This window comes from Eptatretus burgeri, chromosome 8 (genome assembly GCF_056783735.1).
Source record: "Eptatretus burgeri isolate ZD-2024b chromosome 8, Ebu_testis_v1, whole genome shotgun sequence".
Lineage (NCBI taxonomy): Eukaryota > Metazoa > Chordata > Myxini > Myxiniformes > Myxinidae > Eptatretus > Eptatretus burgeri.
This window is the reverse complement of record NC_140968.1, coordinates 10709149-10730880: the sequence shown is the minus strand read 5'-3', so window position 1 is coordinate 10730880 and position 21732 is coordinate 10709149. Positions and strand designations below refer to the sequence as shown.

At 42.2% G+C, this 21732-nt stretch overlaps 1 protein-coding gene and 1 long non-coding RNA gene across 3 annotated transcripts in view; both read left to right on the top strand.

Annotated features, from left to right (window-relative positions):
* The first annotated feature begins 1039 nt into the window (after window positions 1-1039).
* Window positions 1040-10349, top strand: LOC147021083 (uncharacterized). The gene is made up of 4 exons (XR_015061355.1): window positions 1040-1244; window positions 7048-7214; window positions 7537-7648; window positions 10105-10349. It is a non-coding gene; the product is annotated as an uncharacterized LOC147021083 (long non-coding RNA).
* A 294-nt stretch (window positions 10350-10643) lies between these two features.
* The window catches only part of LOC147021082 (uncharacterized), a 119015-nt gene continuing 107926 nt past the window's right edge, over window positions 10644-21732 (top strand). Inside the window, exons 1-4 of one of the 2 annotated variants that reach the window (XM_085890828.1) lie at window positions 10644-10983; window positions 14171-14279; window positions 20003-20198; window positions 21438-21607. In XM_085890828.1, the coding sequence (XP_085746954.1) occupies window positions 14171-14279; window positions 20003-20198; window positions 21438-21607 (475 nt within the window). In that variant the 5' untranslated portion in view covers window positions 10644-10983. Of the gene's footprint in view, window positions 10984-11318; window positions 11469-14170; window positions 14280-20002; window positions 20199-21437; window positions 21608-21732 lie in introns of those variants that run through there. The other variant, XM_085890827.1, reaches the window with a different exon arrangement.

Sequence of the window (21732 nt, the reverse complement as noted above, 5' to 3'; positions counted from 1 at the left end):
ATGGATGTTGTAGAATCTCTACCGCGTCTTTCACCGATGAGTCGGTGAATTATGTGCAGCACCCTAAACAAATTACAAAAACTCTTTTCCTCCCTGACCACTGGCAAGGCAATGACGAACCAAAGCGCAATTCTTGTCATGAGATTACTTTTGCAGCACTGAACCTGTATGAGAGAGAGAGAGAGAGAGAGAGAGAGAGAGAGAGAGAGAGAGAGAGAGAGAGAGAGAGAGAGAGAGAGAGAGAGAGAGAGAGAGAGAGAGAGAGAGAGAGAGAGAGAGAGAGAGAGAGAGACAGAGAGACAAAGACAGACAGTCTTCCCCAAATCATCCCCTCTGCTACATATAGTCATTAATGTTGGCTTATCATGGCCTATGCATGCCATCAGGCTGTAGTGGCTCATTTGTTCAGTTGAGCGCAAGGCTCACAATACAGAAAACTAGGTTCATATCTCAGTATCCCATTGTCTATTAATGTTCTTGCATCTCATGTAAATGTCAATTGATTTCCTCTTATGTCCTTTCTCTGTATGTGATGCATGCACCAACTCCTCCTCCACAATCTTACTATTCATTTGCAATTGGTCACTGACTTTTGACACCAATAAATAATTTTATTACGGAGCCAAGGCATCAAAAAGCTACATATGTCAAACAAACGGTTTCAAATGGAGCACCTCACCGCCATTAGAGCATTTAAATTGCAGCAGAAGTGGCAATAAATGCGAATTGTTGTTCCCAGATTGCCAGCTCAATGACAGAAGATGCCATTTGAATTTTTGCCACCTCCATCCCTACCCTATTTAGAATCCATGGGCAACTTGCTAGTCGCTTTAACATTTAAAAAAGAAACAACAGTTGACATGTGTCACAATCCAGTGAGACTTCAATGCTCGGGCTGAAACGATCTGCTGCAATACCAGGCGGAACACCCTTTGTGTCGGAACCCCCAGGCGCTGGAATGCCAATCACTGAAGCGAAATACCAGCTGTTCATAAAACTGTGGGGAATGCCTGTCTTGTATATTGTTTGAAGCGGACAAGATTGCTGTCCCATGGAGACATAAACAAACAGATTTGTGTTCCACCGGTGAGTGCAGAAAAACAGACAAACGGGGTTTAAGGGGCTGTTGAATAGTTAGGACTTTTCAAGGTCCCGGTACACGTTTCTCCCATAGTCTGGCTACATGCAGTGGAGGTGTGATCACATTGTTCGTACAAAACAAGACACTTCTTGTGGAATATGAGGTGAGAAAAACCTGAAATCTTTCCCACTTGGCTTTAACTTTACATTGTCAGACAGTGATTGGAATAAAGCTGTTTTTTGTAGTTGTATTGTAATACTAATGGGAGGGTGTGAATTTTGGGGCAGTATCAATATTCTATAGATCGATCGGAAAGACTCAATGACTGCGTGTTGCTTTTCCCTACAACTGGGAATGTTCAAGAGTTCAATGAAAATGGTGTCGTCGACAGTCGTGTCTTGTGCGTCAGTGTCTGACAAAACAAGATGTATAAGATTAGTCTCCAACGATCTTGTTTCATCACGTCGGCGTTGGGTCAGCCAGTGTGCATCGGTTTGAAGACATGTGTCAAAGTTTGATGGCTCATATTGTTTTCTTTCGCCGATTTATAGTTAATGTCAATGTAGTTGTACAAAAAAACAACGGTGATTGAAGTTATCCTTGCCAACTGGATGACGATGCATTATCTTGAGATCCAGAGGTAGTTGCGTAGACGGCGTCTCAAGGTTTCTCCACAAATATAAAATTGCTGATGGAGATGATCCCTCGCAGGCAAAAAATATCAAATAATTGTTAATAAGCACTCGGATATTTATAAATGAGGCACAAACTTTAATATAAAAATCATTATATTTTGTTTTATTTTCAATAATAGAAACAGGGAGAGTAGCTCAGTAGAACAATCCCATTCACCCCTGAGTGTAACTGCCACTTTTCAGTGGATTTGGTCAAGTAGTTTAGGAGCGCATCTGTCATCCTGGTGTTTCGCAGGCAGTGTGATTCATCAATGTGTGTGCCGTCCCTCAGGTGGACGTTGAACTGGGCGTCCCGTCTGCCGGCATTAGTTGGTGGAGGTTAAACATCTGACAGTGTCCTTTGGCAAGCTATAGCCGGCACCATGAACAAAGTACAAAATCCTGTCCTAACTACTGCTGGGAGAGGGATGGTCTAATTACACAAGAGGTGAAGTGGCATCAGGAGTAGACTGCAGGTGGTATCTGACTTCAAATGTGCTGTTTGTGCAGGTAAACAAGTGGCTGCAGTTAGAGCTGAAAGGTTAGTTTATGGGGATATATCCCTGTAATGTATCGATAAATTCTGTTACCTTGGTGATATGATTGGTGCTTGTGTGGAGGCAGCAGTGATTGCAAGAATTACAAGTGGCTCGAGGAAATTTAGGGAGTTGTTACCCCTATTGACATCGAAAGGGAAAACTTAATGCAGCTTGCATTATAAGCGTGATGTTGTATGGCAGTGAAACATGGGTGATCAAAAAGGAGGATGAACGGAGGTGTGAATGAAATTAATTGAGAATGATGAGATTGATGTGCGATGTGACACTGAAAGATAGGAAATCAAATGTGGAATGAAGAGATCGGTTAGGTGTAGAAAGCATAAGTGAGGTTATGTGTAGCGGTAGGTTGAGATAGTTTGGACATGTGGAAAGGATGTGGTCAGGTAGTTGTGTGAAGAGGTGTATAAATATGAATGTGAATGGAAGAAGAGCTAGAGGCCGTCCGAGGAAAACATGGGATACGTTGCTGAGATATGATCTTAGAGTTAAAGGCCTAACAAGAGGGCTAGCAAGGGATCATGCAGCCTGGAAAGCAGCCATTAGGTGGACCATGGCTTACACGTGCAAGCATGGAAACGGCTGTAAAACGATGATGATAACACAAACCACATTCTTTGCACTTTCAAAAGCCTTCAGTTTAGCAGTACTTGGGCGAAATTGTACACTATCTTGACCAATCAAATTGCCGCACGCTCTGAGGGTCCAGTAACAGTGAGATTCAGACAAAATGGTGGCACGTAGTGATGCAACAGCAGAGCTAACTTCATTCGAAAGACCTGTTTGTTTAAGTGCATCTTTTTCTCAAAGATTGTTCCAAAATCGTCAGTTACGCCAAGAAGAGTTGGGAGAAGGTTCAGCTTTGGACTGTCCCGTTATGACTTATCAGCTTCGTATGGTTGCCATCACACACCTATTCATGAACAAAGCTAATATCGATCGTGCTCAGAAACGAAAGCAAGAGTTTACGTTATAAATGCTTATGAAAAAAATCTTTCCATCTTCCTTTAATGTACAAAGTGAGAAAAATTAAATTCACAATCGAGAATAGCTTACGACAAACAAAAGATGCCTTCCCATACCAACATTGAATGAAATATGATGGAATCGGATGAAATTATCAGACAAAAGATATATCAGATCCCAGGAGGAAATCATTGAGGATTTTTTAAAATTATAGTTACATCATGTATTTCCTTGATTCATCATTGTAACACTGTATTAGTTCTTCTTCTTTTATATGGCAGCTTGGCTGCCGGGTAGCTATCATTTTGTTGGGGCATGACTATGCCGCTGATGCTGTGTCCCCATACCAGTACACTGGTACTCATTTTGCTGACCTCGGAAGGATGACAGGCTGAGTCAACCCCACCTGGTGTTAATTCACCAGCGGACAAGGCTCAAACTCAGTACCCAAGGATCCCAAACCACCACTCTAACCGCTAAGCCAATGCCAGGCTCTGGGGCAAGACTAATAACTGTCATTATACTAAAGATTATTTAACCCCAAAGGCGCATTTCCGCAACAACATATACATATTGTTGCGGTTCTGGAAACCGCATCTCTCCAACACCAATAGCAGCCAACATACAGTGGTCCCCATTCAGTTATTTCATTAATGTACGTTCAGATAGTACCTTCCTTCTTGTTTAATGGGACAAATGGGACAGTGTGGTGTGTAAATCTCATAGTTGAGTCTGATTAAATCTCTGCACTCATTCCTATTCTTTTTTCTACTCATACTCTTATTCTTGATGAGGCCTGGTGTGTTGGCGCAGTGGTTAGGGCAGCAGCTTGGGATCCAAAAGGTCCTGAGTTCAAGTCCCGTTGGGCCACTGAATTAATACACCAGGGGGTTGACTCAGCCTGTCATCCTTCCGAGGTCGGCGAAATGAGTACCAGTGTACTGGGCCGGTGTATACCCCGGTTAAAATAGGTGTACCATATCCCTGTGTCGTAAGAGGCGACCAGGGTTGTGTCAGGAAGGGCATCCGGCGTAAAACATGTGCCAAATCACTATGCGGATCATACGGATGATCCGCTGTGGCGACCCCTAACGGGAGCAGCCGAAAGAAGAAGACTCTTATTCTTGATGAGGTAAATCCCAGCCACGTGCACCTTTCGCTGTGAGATGGGTCCTCAGCGAAGGCCAAGCAGACATTACGCTGGACACCACTCTGCAGAAATCACAGCCTGTCAAACACACTTGCAGCGATAATTTCCAAACACGTACCGAGGCGATGGAAGAAACGCACCCTAAATGCTGGCAACTTGCAAAGCGCACACGGCCGCGCCTTCTCCACCCCATTTCCAAACTCTCCATTAATAATTATATCCAATTCTTTCCCTGAATTCCCTGACACAGATCAGGGCTGGCACCAGGCATCCCACCACCTCTGATAACCACAAACACTATGCACGATGGTGGGCGGACCCACGTGCTGAGCACGTGTACAATGGTGGACCTGTGTGCACTGTACAGGGCATGCTCGAAGGCGGGCAGACCTGCGTGCTGACCATGTGTACAATGGCGGACCCGCGCACACTGTACGGGGCATGCTTGATGGCGGGCGGACCTGCGTGCTGACCATGTGTACAATGGCGGACCCACGCACACTGCACGGGGCATGCTCGATTGCGGGCAGACCTGCATGCTGACCACGTGTACAATGGCGGACTCGCGCGCAGTCCGTGATACTTTATCATCGTACATCGTTTGAGGTCAAAAGGTCAACATAAGCCAAAGGTCAACAACGAGGGTGGTATTTCTAAAATGTTCAATTTTCATCCGATTGACTTGAAATTTAAAGAAGATTTATATTTCAGGTCACTGAATTCAACCAATTATTTATAAGGTCAACATCGACCAATAGGTCAACATAGGCCAAAGGTCAACAACTAAGGTGGTATTTCTAAAATCCTCAATTTTCATCTGATTGACTTGAAATTTAAAGAGGATTTATATTTCAGATCAATGAAATCAACCACCAATTATTTTTGAGGTCAAATTTGTTGATGGATTTTGCAAGTATCGTGATCTGCATGACGTCTTCTTGTTTGTCTGTCTGTCTGTTTGTTTGTCTGCACTGAACTTTCGTGTTTTTCTCCGTAACCACTTGTCAGATTGAGACGAAATGTTCACCATTGGTGTGACTATTCATGCAGAATGTTTCAATGATAAGTATGACGTCATAAATCACGTGGTGTTGCGGCCATATTGGAAAAATGGAAAAACATTGGACCTTTGTATCACTATGGAAGGGAGAGGGATGGGATGGGGTACAAGGGGTAAACAAGATGGTACTACAGGGACTTTAAGGAAGGAAAACAAGAAATATGAAGAAGGTGGGTTTGGGGTGGATTAACAGGGGCAGAAAAGATCAAGATTTTGGATGACGGAAGATATGAGATAGTGGTGAACGGCTGTTTTGAAGACCTGGAGGGAGGAGATTTTGGTGAAAACAAAATAATACATTCGAAATCTGGACAGTAAAATACATAAGGAATTATAAAATACATTAGAAATTAGAATAATACAAAACAAAAGAAATACCGGATTTGCAATAGTCTTGCACATCTAATACAAAACTCTTTTCTGCATGAAATTTACATTTCAAATATAGTAGTCTGAAATGCTTTCTTTTAACGACTGGGTCTAGTCCTATATATTATACACATGAAAAGAAATGAAACACTTGCGTCTAACCTTATTATGGTGCTGCTAATATGTAACGGAATCACACAAAATAATGCGGCAGGTAAGGCGTTGTGGCTGGAATGAAGCTGGTGGATATGCAGGGTCGGTGATGGTTGTGGCTGCATTGCAGCTCGGGGAACGGAGGTGAAGAGGTGCAAAGGCGATGCAAGGCGATATCCTCCCGATTCTCCTCACGGCACTGAACTAGACCAGACCTCAACTGCACTCGAAGGAACTGAAACATCACTCAAAGTGCACTGGACAGTACTAACTCCAGCTACATTCAACTCTAACTGAACTAGACTAGAATTGCAGTCCAAATCAAGCTGGAAAGAACTCAAACAGAACTAGAGCAGAGCAGAGCAGAACTCCAACTGCACTAAACTCGAAACGGAACTGAACTGCAACGCTCAGGTGTAGTTATGGCCCTGGTAAACTTTGGCACCGCCCTTGTGGGCAAGTGCGTCCCACTCATTGGCCGTCCACTTCTGTAGGTAGGGACGGCCCTAATGAAAAGTCTTATGCCCCTCTCCTCTGGGGCTCTGCAGCCGATCTCGCTGCCACATGGCCTCCGGCCCCCTGGCCAAGCAGGTCATACTGTCTCCTTTTAAAGTGCAATGTGCTTTCTGTCTGCCTTTGTGCCCAAGTCCTCACCCAGCCTCACCCCAAAACAGGGGATTTCACACAACAAGCTTACTCTATACTGTCTTGAAGATAACACTTACTGCCTCCTCATTGCAAGTTTTACAAGATGACTTACTCTGACATTTTCTGTTACAAGAGTAGTCTAAGCTACGCAGCCACACTATGCTATTCTTACCACAATCTAGCTATGGATCCCCCTCTCTTCCACGTAACAATAATAGTGTTCACGTTAATAAAAATTACAACAATAAAGCTTCAAATACAATTGTCATTGATAAGGTGTTATTGACATGGATATTTTTTGAAGTTTGATAAGTTAATGATAAGTTAGCACTTATTAACTATGGACGAGTGATGGACAAATTATTTTATTTTGCTTTCTATTCATTCAGGGAGGTATTTGATTTGCAGTGTCATTTGATACGTGACATTTTCATGGCCATCCCGTTGCCTTGAGGACATTAACAGTCAACTACAAAGTGTGGACTGGCAACACATGTGGACCATACAGGTGCGAGACAAAGTACCCCTCCCTGGAGGTCATCATTGAGCCAGCCAGGTATTGTGCGAACTATCCAAAAGTGACACGGCAATACATGACTTTCATAATGACATAATCCGACCCAGAATGCTCGGTGCGCATGCACAGAAATCCCAGGAAATTATGGTGTTCAGGGCAACTAACAGCTGGGTTGCCCAGATAGCTCAGATGGCAGATCACCGGTTCACTTCACCAGAGAACCTTGGTTTTATTCCCAATCTGGGCACATAGTTTCCCCACATATACATATTATGTATGTTTGCCTGTTCATTTATGCAATTAAATATGTATTGAACAAAGTCCGAGTAAGGTCTAATCCGCATTTTTTTTTAACAAACAGGAAAGAGAGTCCTCCTCAGTGACATTTCGCTTGTGGTCCACAAACCTTCTCAAGCCAAGAGGCACAGCTAATCACACCTGGCCATTTTTGGGAACCACTTGTGGTCACGTGTGTAAGCACGCGCACATCTTTTGGTGATCAATTATCAGAATATGGCAATGTCAATCATCATTGGATTCCCACTGATTCCTGATCATTAAACTTATATGTTAAACTTGTGTGTTATACTTGTGTGTTAAACTTGTGTGTTAAACTTGTGTGTTTGACTTCTGTGTTAGACTTGTGTGTTTGACTTCTGTGTTGGACTTGTGTGTTTGACTTCTGTTTTACACTTGTGTGTTAAACTTGTGTGTTAGACTTGTGTGTTTGACTTCTGTTTTACACTCGTGTGTTAAACTTGTGTGTTAGACTTGTGTGTTAAACTTGTGTGTTAAACTTGTGTGTTCGACTTGTGTGTTAAACTTTTGTGTTAAACTTGTGTGTTAGACTTGTGTGTTTGACTTCTGTTTTACACTTGTGTGTTAGACTTGTGTGTTTGACTTGTGTGTTGGACTTGTGTGTTAAACTTGTGTGTTAGACTTGTGTGTTAAACTTGTGTGTTAAACTTGTATGTTAGACTTGTGTGTTAAACTTTTGTGTTAAACTTGTGTGTTAGACTTGTGTGTTTGACTTCTGTTTTACACTTGTGTGTTAGACTTGTGTGTTAGACTTGTGTGTTACACTTGTGTGTGGGACTTGTGTGTTAAACTTGTGTGTTAGACTTGTGTGTTAAACTTGTGTTAAACTTGTGCGTTAGACTTGTGTGTTTGACTTCTGTTTTACACTTGTGTGTTAAACTTGTGTGTTAAACTTGTGTGTTAGACTTGTGTGTTTAACTTGTGTGTTAAACTTGTGTGTTAGACTTGTGTGTTTGACTTCTGTTTTACACTTGTGTGTTGGACTTGTGTGTTTGACTTCTGTTTTACAGTTGTGTGTTAGACTTGTGTGTTAGACTTGTGTGTTAAACTTGTGTGTTAGACTTGTGTGTTTGACTTCTGTTTTACACTTGTGTGTTAGACTTGTGTGTTAGACTTGTGTGTTAAACTTGTGTGTTAAACTTGTGTGTTAGACTTGTGTGTTAGACTTGTGTGTGAGAGACTTGTGTGTTAGACTTGTGTGTTAAACTTGTGTGTTAGACTTGTGTGTTTGACTTCTGTTTTACACTTGTGTGTTAGACTTGTGTGTTAGACTTGTGTGTTAAACCTGTGTGTTAAACTTGTGTGTTAAACTTGTGTGTTAAACTTGTGTGTTAAACTTGTGTGTTCGACTTGTGTGTTCAACGTGTGTGTTAAACTTGTGTGTTTGACTTCTGGTTTGCACTTGTGTGTTAGACTTGTGTGTTAGACTTGTGTGTTAGACTTGTGTGTTAGACTTGTGTGTTAAACTTGTGTGTTAAACTTGTGTGTTAGACTTGTGTGTTAAACTTGTGTGTTAAACTTGTGTGTTAAAATTGTGTGTTAAACTTGTGTGTTTGACTTCTGGTTTGCACTTGTGTGTTAGACTTGTGTGTTAGACTTGTGTGTTAGACTTGTGTGTTAAACTTGTGTGTTAAACTTGTGTGTTAAACTTGTGTGTTAAACTTGTGTGTTCGACTTGTGTGTTCAACGTGTGTGTTAAACTTGTGTTTTAGACTTGTGTGTTAAACTTGTGTGTTAAACTTGTGTGTTAAACTTGTGTGTTAGACTTGTGTGTTTAACTTGTGTGTTAAACTTGTGTGTTAGACTTGTGTGTTTGACTTCTGTTTTACACTTGTGTGTTGGACTTGTGTGTTTGACTTCTGTTTTACAGTTGTGTGTTAGACTTGTGTGTTAAACTTGTGTGTTAGACTTGTGTGTTAGACTTGTGTGTTTGACTTCTGTTTTACACTTGTGTGTTAGACTTGTGTGTTAGACTTGTGTGTTAGACTTGTGTGTTAGGCTTGTGTGTTCGACTTGTGTGTTAAACTTGTGTGTTAAACTTATGTGTTAGACTTGTGTGTTAAACTTGTGTGTTAGACTTGTGTGTTTGACTTCTGTTTTACACTTGTGTGTCTGTCCCCCATGCAGTGGTAGCAATCGCGCGTGTGTGTGTGTGTGTGTGTGTGTGTGTGTGTGTGTGTGTGTGTGTGTGTGTGTGTGTGTGTGTGTGTGTGTGTGTGTGTGTGTGTGTGTGTGTGTGTGTGTGTGAGTGTATGTGTGTGTGTGTTGGTGTGTAAATGTGTGTTTGTGTGTGTGTGTGTGTGTGTTTCTGGCCCATAGTTTTTTTTTTAACATTTGAGCTTTTGTCATCAAATTTTTAACAAAGCTTTATTATGAGACTATGGAGAAGACAAATGAATAATTTGGTCAAAGGGTCAAAGGTCAAATGTACCGTTTAGCATATGGAAGAATAAAAAGTCTGATTACAAAGCAGACAGGCTTTGCATTTTCAGATGCTTTCTAGTTATCTTCGTCCCCCCCCCCCTTTTTTTAAATCTTGACTTAATTTGTAAGGGTATGCTCTAATAATAGACATTTTAAACATTTTTCACCATAATTGTTTCCCATGCAGGGTGATGATACATCAATGTGTAGCAGCTCCTCAAATGGATGTCACAAGCTTGGTGTCCTGTCGACGACTCCAATTTGGTGGACGAAGAATCCATGGTGTCTTTTGAGAAGAGTAGACAAGTTATCGTCGGCACCTTGAACAAGTTCCAAACTCCTGCCCAAAATCAGCGTCAGACTAATGTGAAGCTTGGTCAGCCGGTTCTTGAAATTCTTGGGCCAAAAACGTTCTCCAGCCACAAACCCCACAAGGTGTGAATAATTGGGGCTGTAGTAGTAGTAGTAATAGTCATAGTAGTAGTGGTGTTATTATTGCATCTACAGAAATTTAATTAGCTGCTACTTACACTGTAGAACGATTATATATAAATTACTTTCTTTGAATGCAATGTCAGGAAATTATTTCTCCACCTGAGATTCCATTGAAATAACAACAGATAACAATGGGAACGCGTTGTTAATCCCATATTAAGTCGGATCTGTACTCGGATCTTGCGACGAAGCCTTCACACGTGTCCTCCCACGCCCCCTTCGCCCTCCCCCCCAGGAGACCATGAAATGCATGAAAGCAGAGCTAGCTCTCATTCTCAGCGTCTCTCCCACTCTTATCCATCCCCTACGGCTGCAACGCTACTAAGACGTCCGGCTCGGACATTGTCTACGTGCGAGACTTTACCTCTTTGCTACTCTTTGTCTATCTACTTCTTGCCCCACCCCATCCCCGTTAAAACTCCAGCTTCGAGTGCTGCCTTCGCTCAGAATCGGTTTGTCTGCGCCGCTGTCTGTGTGTCTCTGATCTCTTTTCGGCCCTCGCTGTCTTTCTGTCTCGCACACCTGGGTTAATCTGCTGTGGCGGAGCGACATTGTTGGTAACTACACACAGGTATGAAACATATCGCCTCTTTGTCTGTCTGCTTGAAAAAAATATTTTGTCTATCTCCATTGACTCCCCGTGAGGACTTTCCAAGTACGCTCGTCAATTCTCGTCCGTATGTCTATCCGAAGATACCACACTTGTCCGCAGTAGATGAAAAACTGCTCATGGAACTTGCTAAGTAGCTTGCGCACGTGTTCGGACAATGGCTCGAGGGACGCGCGGGAGGGTTCCGCGTGGAGATGCAATTGTGACGTTCACAGCGAACAATGATGCTCCTCCATTGGCTCCCAAATTAATGAACTCGGAAATTTGGAAAGGCGATGCTCGCATGTCGCACTCATTCGTGTGGATTTGGTTTTGAAGGGGATGTACGGTATATGTAATTCTTATTTTCATGCAATGTCATGAGAACTTGGCACTTTGTACTCCTCGGACGGTTTCCCTGTCTGGGTATGTGAACAGAAATGGAAAAACGTACACCTTACATGGAGGTAGGGATACGGGAGAGTATTGAGGGAGAGAGGGCGGTTAAGAAGGAGGAGCTGAATCGAGTTTACTTAAGGAGTATAAAATCTGAGCAAACTAATACCCAAAGTTAAGACTTAGTAAAAGCAATTTAAATCATTTATAAACACTCATTGCAGATGATGATTTACTTGTTGAAATTACCTTTTGCAAGTCGATCTGTTTTCCAGGAACCGATTGTTTGTTTGTGTCAATCGGTACAGTTGAATGATTTTGCTATAAGGTATCCCCTAATTGTAATTATAGTACTCATTTTACTGATCTTATATTTTTTTTTCCGAGATAAACTGATTATCTGTTATCTGCTTCTCTGAACATATATATATATATATACATACACTGCCATAGTTACCTGTCTGTTCTGCAGTCACTGAGCTTTTGACATTGTTACAATGAGTGCGGTTTGGTCGCGTCACTTGTCACTATCGTAAAATCGTTTGACGTTAGATCATGGCATGCCTTTGCTTCTTGTAAACCTCCCAGTATCTCACCGGCGGATAGATCTTATTGCAACGAGTACAAATTCAGTGTGATTGTCAAAAGAAATCCCTATGACTTGAAAAACCTCATTTTAAGAGCTCTGTGATTTCTGACCTTAAATAGAAACTTGTCTAGTACATGAATTACGAGTCATAGCTAAACGATTGCTTTAATTGTGTTGCCAATGTGGATGGAGTCTCTTTAGAAATCGAGAAGTCCTTACGTGTAGAGACTATTAGTCCATATCAACGTTGCCACGGAATACCAATGTGGATAAAGATAGAATACCAGTGTTTATAGAGACTAGAAATGCATGGGAATAGAGAATCGAGTTGTTATGGATAGATACGAGAACTCCATGTGGATAAAGACGAGAAGCCCATATCGATGGATGAGAAATCTCATTGGGGATAAAGAGTAGACACGCCAATGCGTGGATAGACTCAAAATGCATGGGGATAGATCCAAGAAATTCCAATATGGATAGAGATAGCAATTCCACATAAAGACAGAGATTAGAAATGCTTGACATTGAGCAATCGTGCACCAATATTGTGTGACGTCTTTTTATTTCTCAGACTTCAGATGAAACATGTCTGTTCAGCCTGTTTGGTTTGGATGATTACTCAGTTTACCTTTCTTGGCTTTATCATTCTGAAGGTGTACATAGTGTGTGTGTGTTTTATATGAATCAAGATTCGAAAGCATTTCATCTTCATTTAGCAACATGCACAGTCCCAGAAACGTCCCAAAAATTGACTGCAGCGTACATCGGTATCGTGCTCACCTCGTGCACTCGAGGCAAGGACGCTTTGAGCCACACTGAGTGAATTTTCAAACTTTCATCACTCGTCATGCTGTACATACAAAGTGGGGGGGGGCGTCAAAATGTTTTCCCCCAAACTTTTAAGGGATTGGTCGTTCTGTGACACCAAAACTCAGCACAGTCGTGAGTCCTTTAATATGGACTTTCCACCTGATGCCGATTTTTTTTCTCCCCCAGTGTTGGGTGGGTTTCCTTATACCATGTGAGCAAAAGTCATGTTTTTGGCTCTGAAATTTTTGACTCCCTCTGAGTATTCACTGCGGAGTTTGCTCGGCTGTATTTCAGGAATTACTATAGTTACGATCTTATTCCCCTGGGCTCATTGAGAGTCATTATTTATTTTTGGGGCTAGTTTTCTAACATCTCTCTGAAGGTCTTTTATTTTATTTTTGGGCGGGTCGGGGGGGGGGGTGAGGTGGCAGTCGGAGCGGATGGCAGGACCATCTGTACAAACTAGTATGATGCCTTATTTGGGTGTCATGCCTTCCTTTTGAGAAACTACAACGAACCCATTGTGAAGTTTATTTGCTAATATCTGAAAAAAAAGAATACAAAGCTGTTTTAAATAACTTTAAATAAGTAAATATGAAAGATTAATTGATTTGGAGACTTCAGACTGAAATCCATAACAATATACTCTCTTTTGTAGAAACAGCGCATTCTTCGAACGCATTCTAGAATTACATACATAAGTTGCTCAACTACTTACACGCTTCAAACAACTATTTTGACTTGAACTGAATAATTTATCCAACTTGTTCAAAAAAGTTTTATCTTTTTGTCGAACTGATGGAAGGATTCCCCATGAGTTATGTTCCAAAGGTTTTTTTATTATTATTTTTTGAAATAATACCGTTGTTTGTTTACTCCCGGATGTGTTTAGTCCCCCACCAGTTTCACCGGAGGGGGTTATGGATTTGCTTTCTGTCTGTCTGTTCCAGCTGTGGTTTTTCAGACTTTTTTCCCCATACCCTTCAACATATTCAACTGAAACTTGGTACATGGCTTTGTTATGATAAGTTGCAGAAAAAGTTCGAGTTTCAGGGCGTTTCGTCAATTTTTCCACAGAGTTATGCCCTTTTTGAAACAAGAAAATATCATATCATTCGAGGACATTGGTTGCAAAGCAATTCTCGCTCTTGTTAAAACTTGGTTTAAAATCACAGGTATTTTGTTACGTTAAAACCTTTCTTTGTTTAGCTTCTCTGGTTTCTTTGCACTTTTCCTTTGTCTCATTTGTTGTGTTAATTGCTGACTGTATACCCAGGGTACCCGGTACACCCTATCAGATATGACTTGTTCAATTGATGGAAAACATCATAAAGCATTTCCATGTGTTGATTTTTCTTGCATCATTTGCAGATGACAATGAAAAGCAACAAACAAGCTCAAGCAACTCTAGCAACTGTGTCTATCTTGTTTATCATCTCACTTGTATCAACAAACGGAAATGAAGTGAATGTCAAAGAAGGTATGGCTATCGGCTTCTGTTTTTTTGTATAAAAAGTCAAGGCTCGTGGAAGAGCAAAAACACAGAACGGATCAGAATGCAAAATAACAAAAGGAACAGCAGAAAAAAGGAGGAAAATGCTAACAGTAGGGCCGAGGGACAAAATAGACAGAGACAGACAACAAGGGATGTGGGTGAGGATGAGGGGTAGGGGAGGACGCGTAGGGTGGACAAGATGGACACAGAAGCTCCCAGGAAGGAAAATAAAGGAAATTTGAGGGTGGGGTAGGTGGGGTGGAGGTGGTTTAACGGGGATAGGAAAGATCATGGTTTTGGATTGAGGACAATCTGAGATGGTGACAAACAGCTGTCTTGAAGACCTGGAGGGAAGAATGAGATTGAAGAGAATGTGGAAGTTGGTTCCAGCAGTGGAAAAAGAGGAAAGAATGATTGGAGGTGAGCAGTGATCCTGTATTTAGGTCGTTTCAGCAGAAGGAGGTAGCTGGTGGACTGCGTGTGCCCTCCAGAAACCTGGGGTTGGGGGGGTCAAAGCACGGAAAGAGCAGAGGGTGCAAGACCAGAAAGGAGGTGGGAGAAGACGGGGAGATCACTGACCTGTCTGCGATGGGAAAGTGATCGCTGATCGGCCTATAGACTCAGCGTCTTCGCGGGAGATTCCAATGATCTTGAAGGCTTTCCTTTCCATGGCGTTAGGCAGAACAAGGTGTGAAGCAATGGTGCCAGCTCAGATGTGATTGCATTGCTTTGTCAAGCTGCAGATGACAGCCTTGAGGATGGATAAGAGTTCAGGTGTACCAAGGAAGGGCTTTGCAGGATGGAGGATGCCCAGTCGGCAACTGGCTTTGGAGGCCAACTTAGAAATGTAGTTTGCCCAAGAAAGATCATGGCTGAGAGTGAAACCCAATTAGAGTTTGAAGAGGATTGTTAAGAAGGTCGATTGGGGGGGGGGGTTGGGGAGGGGTGTTGCCAGATACTCCTTTCAGAGAGAGAGATGGTGAGAGTGTGATATTTGTCAGGATTGAAAGATATGTTCCAAGTGTTTGACCAGCTTGTGATGTTGTCAAGGTATGAAGAGAGGGCAGAGGCTGCAGCCTTCCTGTGAGCGATGAGCAATGTCATAGCAGAGGGTGGAGTCATCAGAAAATTGATAAAGAGGATTTTCTAAGAGTCAGAGAGATCATTAATGAAGATTAGAAATAGGACTGGGCCAAGAACACTGTCTTGGGCCACTCCAGTGTTGGCAGGGAGAGTAGATGAAAGGATTCCGGTGAGAGACACATGTTGCCTTTGAGAGTAGAGGAAGTCAGTAATCCATGTATGGAGTTGCTCTTGGATGCCAGAGGCAGAGAGTTTGGAGAGTAAGGTGGGATGCCATCCTGTATTAATATCTCGAGATATCTCTAGAGAGACAGCACTGATCTTATGTCTGACATTGAGGTCCCTCCATCCATTGTTCCTTCCTTCCTCGTTCCATATGAGTACTGCTTCATCAGGATGAAGATTACCGCACTGCGGTTGCAGGCACGGAGCAGCACCAACTCAACCATTAAACCAGGACACTGGTACTCATTTCGCCAACCTCGGAAGGATGACAGGCTGAGTCGACCCCACCTGGTATTAATTCAGTGGCCAACGGGGCTCGAACTCAGGACCCTAAGATCCCAAGCCGGCCACCCTAACGACTAAGCCAATGCAAGGTGTTTAAGAGTATAAACAGCATGTCAAGGGTAGATTGACCTGGTCTGAATCTGAATTGATGATCTCAGATGAGGCCATTGAACAAAAGGAAGGATTTTATGTCAAGTGCGATGATGAATCTGTGACCTTGCTGATGATTGGAAGGAAGTTGATCGGTCTGTTTTTGAGGGGATCGGTTTTTGTGCCTGGTTTATGTAATGCTGTGATGTTGGCTGAGTTCCAAACAGATGGAAGATGACCGAGAACAAAACCAATTTCAGGCAGATTGACTGCATGATTTGGAGTGTAAAATAAAGTCTTAATCATTGAGATTGTAAACAAATGTTGTTGGACTCACTGGTTGCCTGACAGTCACCAACACTAATGCTGTTTCACAAAGAAGCCCATTTATCGAGCTGATCATCTAAAACATCCTAATCCTTAAAAGACACTCCAGGACTAAGTTAAACCTTCTTGTGGGATCAGAACATGCCAGGGATTATTGATAATGAAGTCAAAACAAATTGTATGAGGCTGCCATCCCTCTAACTCGAATTACTGGGATTTAGTCCAAGACATTTGAACCATTCTCTCAGCCTGCACTTCAGTGGTTGTCACAAGCATGGGAATCACTCCAGGGACAGCCTCAGCAATAAGGAGACACACCCCAGTAAAAATTCCAGCCGGTTAAATTGTAACTGCTGAAGAATGACCAGTAGGAAAAAGATTGAAATCCGTGTAACGTAACAGTGTCCATTGATCAGGAAGCCTGCTGTGCCCGGCACCGTGACAGCCGGTCACAGATAGCCCCGGTGGACATGCCTTTCCTGTGAACTGAGCGATGGCTGAACAACCACCATTATGGTTAGAATAACATGTACTTTGCACACGTGTGCACATGACCTTTGTAACCCCCCCCCATGCACAACAAAACTAAAACAATGTACATAACACTTTAAACAAGAGGCATGATGCAAACATTAAACCAATGCAACTTACACAGGTGACGCTGTATTCAGAATGAGAATTTCTTAAAATAAAATTAAATGTATGTTTTGCTGCCTTAACCATTGAAGGTGGATTGAGGTTGTTTTCATCCCCTGTTTGTTTGTTCATTTCCTGAATGCTTCGGATTTCAGCAATTATGTTGGTCGGTTGTGTGTGTCTTTCTGTCTGTCTGTTGGGTGGTCGCTAGACTACCGTTATTCTCAGGTTTTCCGTCTGTATGTATGTATGTATGTATGTACGTAATGGACAGCTCTGGAGTCCAGAGGAGTCAACCGATTTTGATGAAACTTGACAGGTAGGTTCATACCAGGATCTAGTTTTATGCTTTTGAGCACCGTTGCTATGGATGCCACCGTTGCCTGGCAAGGGGACTTTGAAATTTTTGAAAAAAAATCCGAAAAATATTTTTATATTATTTTTTTTCGATAATCAAAAATCGGCTTCCGCGCTTTTATGCGCACGATAATCAACCTGTTTGTCAAAAAATTTCAGCCCGATCCGTCAAAAACTGTTTGACTAGTATGCAATTACATAGCGACCACCCATGTCGCCTACCGGCTTATCTGTTTGTTCGTGTGTTTGTTTACCCTGTAGCAGCCACACCGTTTCAGCGATCATGACCAAACTGGGTACAGACGTCGGCCATGGTCCAACTTAGACACTCGTCGTTTTTGGTTAATCTAGGTCAAAGGTCAAGGTGAAGGTCACCGAAAAACCAAAATTCTTATTTTCGCAACAACGTCCGCTAAAATGGTCGTATCGACTTCAAACCAAATCCAAAATGTGCATCTTCCAATTATGCATCCAACCATATGTCTCATTGGGGTGTCACACCAACACCCTTCTTAGCAGTCGGGGGTCGAATGTCAGGGCGGTCGGATCAAAACTTTCAAATTGTGATAAAAATGCTATTTCAAGTCCAATTGACTTCCAAGTTATGATCATGACCAAACTAAGTGCAACAAGTCATTAAACAGTCGCACTATCGACTTACAAGAATCAAATTTATTTCCAGGTTTTTGTGTTTTTCAGAGATCATGGAGATATGACAAAGTTATTCCGGCAATTCCTTGCTCAACGAGCAATTTCATTTGTTTGTGTACGGGATATCTCAAAAAGTTGTTGACGGATCCGGATGAAACTTGGTGGCGATGTTGGGTGTGTGGCATGCATGAACTGATTAGATTTTGGTGAAGATCCGGATCCGACTCCTGGAATTTTAAAGTGATTCTTCACCATTGATAGATAGGGCCAAAACTATTTAGGTACTGCATAGCATGATATTTCAAAAATGTATTGGGCCAGATATGTTCTCGTGGATCAGGCATTACGTGGCAGAGGTATGCGCTCTCCCAAGTGCCCTTCTAGTTTTAACTGTTCTCATATTAAATATATATTTTATTATTTTGTAACAGTTCTGACAGGATGGTTCAGAGTTAGCACACCTACCTTTGAGATGTCTAAACTGGATTCAATTCCCAACCTGACTATAGACTGCCACACTGGAGCTTTGCAAATGGGGTTGCATCACAGTGTGCTGTCCCTCAGATGGACATTAAGCTGGGTAGACTTATAGCATGATTTGGTGGACATAAAGATCCCATGCTGTTGTCCCTGAACAAATTATAAGCCCAAGCAACCTTCGGTCAAACGTCAGGCCTGGCCAGCTAGTTTGTGAAAGGCTTGGGGAAAAAACACTCCGAGAACGACCTCACAAGAAGGTGATAATAATTGTGACCACTAAATAATAATAAGTAGTTAGTCGTAGCAGTAGTTGTAGTAGTAGTCGTGGTAGTTCTTCATTCATATGCAGCACAAGGCTGCAGGGTAACATCATTGGCTGAGGTCACGGCTGTGCCGCTGATGCAGTGCCCTCTGCTGGTGAGGACAGGAATTTGGAATTTGTTCAGGGTGCCGGCGATAGCTCACCTCCTCTTCTTGAAGGATTCCATGGGATCTTTAACGTCCACCAACGAATGCTGGCAGACGAGATTCCCATTTTGCGTCCATCCGAGGGACAGCACATTTCACTGATGAACCACCCTACCTGTGGAACATCAGGGTGACAGTTTATAGGTAGGTCAGGATTTGAACTCAAGCGAGACAGCTTAGTGTGCATACCTCCAGGCCATCTGGGTGGTGGTGGTGGTGGTGGCGGTATTTTAGATGGTGGTCGTAGTAGTGGTAGTAATAGTAGTGGTGACATTTATACTCTTGCATTTAAAAAAAAAAATTCTGCAGGAAAGGCTGTTCTGTACTTTATGAGTCAAAGTATTAAACAACGAAATTTTTGTTCAACATGTCAAACATACTTGGACGTCTGAAATTTAACATGTTAATTGTTTGGGGAGGAATACAGTAAACCCAAAAGTTGTGTTTTATATTAACTTTGTTTGTAGTTGTTAGCTTATGTGGTAATTTGTTAAAATGTAAATGCTTCATACGTATATACTATGAACATGTTACGTGTGTCATACTCATGACATGGCAAAGGAGCCATATATTTATTATGTACACAAAATGGCAGATTTTTTTTTTAACCTTCCCCAACTTCCTACTCTCCCACATCCCTTCCTCTACCCACCACATGGATCAAACAACCCCTTTCTCTTCCCAATTTGGACTCCTCTCTTCTGCCAACATCATTTATTTATTTATTTTACTCTTCCCACCTCCTTTTTATGGTGCACACTTTATAAATAGCCAAAAATACCAAAACGTTTTGCCTCATACAGCACACTGTTGTAGCTGGCACTTCATGAATTAATACAAGGAAATTAGTTTTCCATCCATCTCAGGCCATTTTATCAAGGGAAGTAACGTTGACAGCTTTTGCGACGGTCATCGTGAAAATGGTCTCTGCATCTAGCTTGATGCAAGGGAGCGACTGTAGTTTTCACTGAGATCCCACTACCCTTGGCACTGTTGGCAGGAAAGACTTTTTGCTTACTTGTTGGTGTTTGATGGCACCAAATGAATAATTATCCTCTTACGTTTGATCGACGATGATGTCGCTAAGCGAATGACTGTCTGTACAGAATCGAGCTCTAAAGGTGTGCCATTGCTGTCTGTGGTTGAGTCCCTGGGTGGCACTGTCACTCTGTCGTCCAAGTTACCAAAACCTGAGCCACATCAGCAGGGAAGCAACCCTTATGACAAGTTCTTGTACATCAGGTGGATTAAACTCGGGCCAGGAAGGAAGGACAAGAAGTTCATCTTGACTTCTCTTTTTGGGTAGGTACATTAATTAGGAACATCTGAAGTTTTGAACCTTTGATTGGTTAGATATGATTGCAAAAGGCAAAGCCTTAAGGTTTTGGTTCGATATTCGAGGAAACTTGTACTTTGCATCAACAAGTGTTTGTAAAGAGTTAACGGGTTCGTTCAGGGTTGGGCACTTGGCAAGTGTGCCCGACTACACTCGTAGCAAAAAGAGGCCTCTGGAGAACAAATTTGTTTTGGCTTGAACACCATCTTGGTTCGGCCACAGCTTACATATAAGGAAATATAGAGAAACCATTTGGTCCCATATACCGGAGCCATACCCCAGAATTCCTACATAATTGCCAGTAGTGATAATTATATAGAGAAACCAATTTTGACCAGATTACCGGCACTCAACGGCCAACACTTTTTGAAAGATATGATGTGGGGGTATCGTCTTAAACTTGAAAGCAGAAAGACAGCTGGCTTTATAATCCCCATCTGAGATACAATGCCACCTTGATGGTACCAATTTAAAAAAAATATACCAGTTTTAGGACAAGTCTTATTCCATCAGCGATCTAAACCAGACAAAACACCTCCCAAACAGCTATCTTACCCACCTTCATCAAGATGTAATCATGATCCAGCTTGTGTAGTGTGCTCCTACATTTGGATGATATTATCCATGATGAGGTCTTTTTCACAATATGCAAGCTGGTCCTAAGTCAGAGCCTAGTTTTTGCATCTTGTTTGCTTTGTGTTCTGGTATATAATCCATCACAGCATGACGTTATGCCTACATGTGGAAACCATACACTCGAGGAAAAAAAAAAAACGTAAATTTGAGCTATTATATAATTGTATTTTGCTCGATTAGGATGACAGTCGATAACCGAGCAGGCCCATCCATATAACCACAAAATTAGCAAAAGTAAGTGCAGGGATGTGGGCCTGGCAAATCAAGCAGCTGTGGTCTTGGATATTTGCATGCTGAAAGAGCGAGACAGTAACTTGTGCCTCATTTATTGCCCTGAATTCTTCCGGGAAGAGCAACGGCAAACCGCCCAGCGTCCTTTCTGTCTCGTGACTGCTTCGGCAAAGCGGCACTGCGGAAAAAAAGTGTGGCCATGAATAGAACGGACGCTGGAAAATAAGCAACAGATTTGAAAATTAAAGAACTAAATCATTGGCTGGTTAATCTTGTTAATATTCCATTGATTTCGTCATTTTTTTTGGTAACACTTATGATTGTCCTTTTGGCTCCAGATGGACAAAAGTGGAAAAGGAGTACGAGGACCGCGTCACCCTGGATGATAATGGCAAAACACCCACACTCAGGATTTCTCATCTACGAGCGAGTGACAGTGGTTTATACCAATGTCATGTTCGTTGGCCTTTGTGGCATTTGACGAGTCTCATGAACTTGAGTGTTGAAGGTATGAATCTGGGATTTCAGATGGGGTTGTGTGGGGAGGGAGGGAGCTCTGCCGAGTTATACCGCAGCTCATATTCTACGAGGGGCAGAGTGCACATTGTCATGTGGTTTTTTTCAAAAACTTCA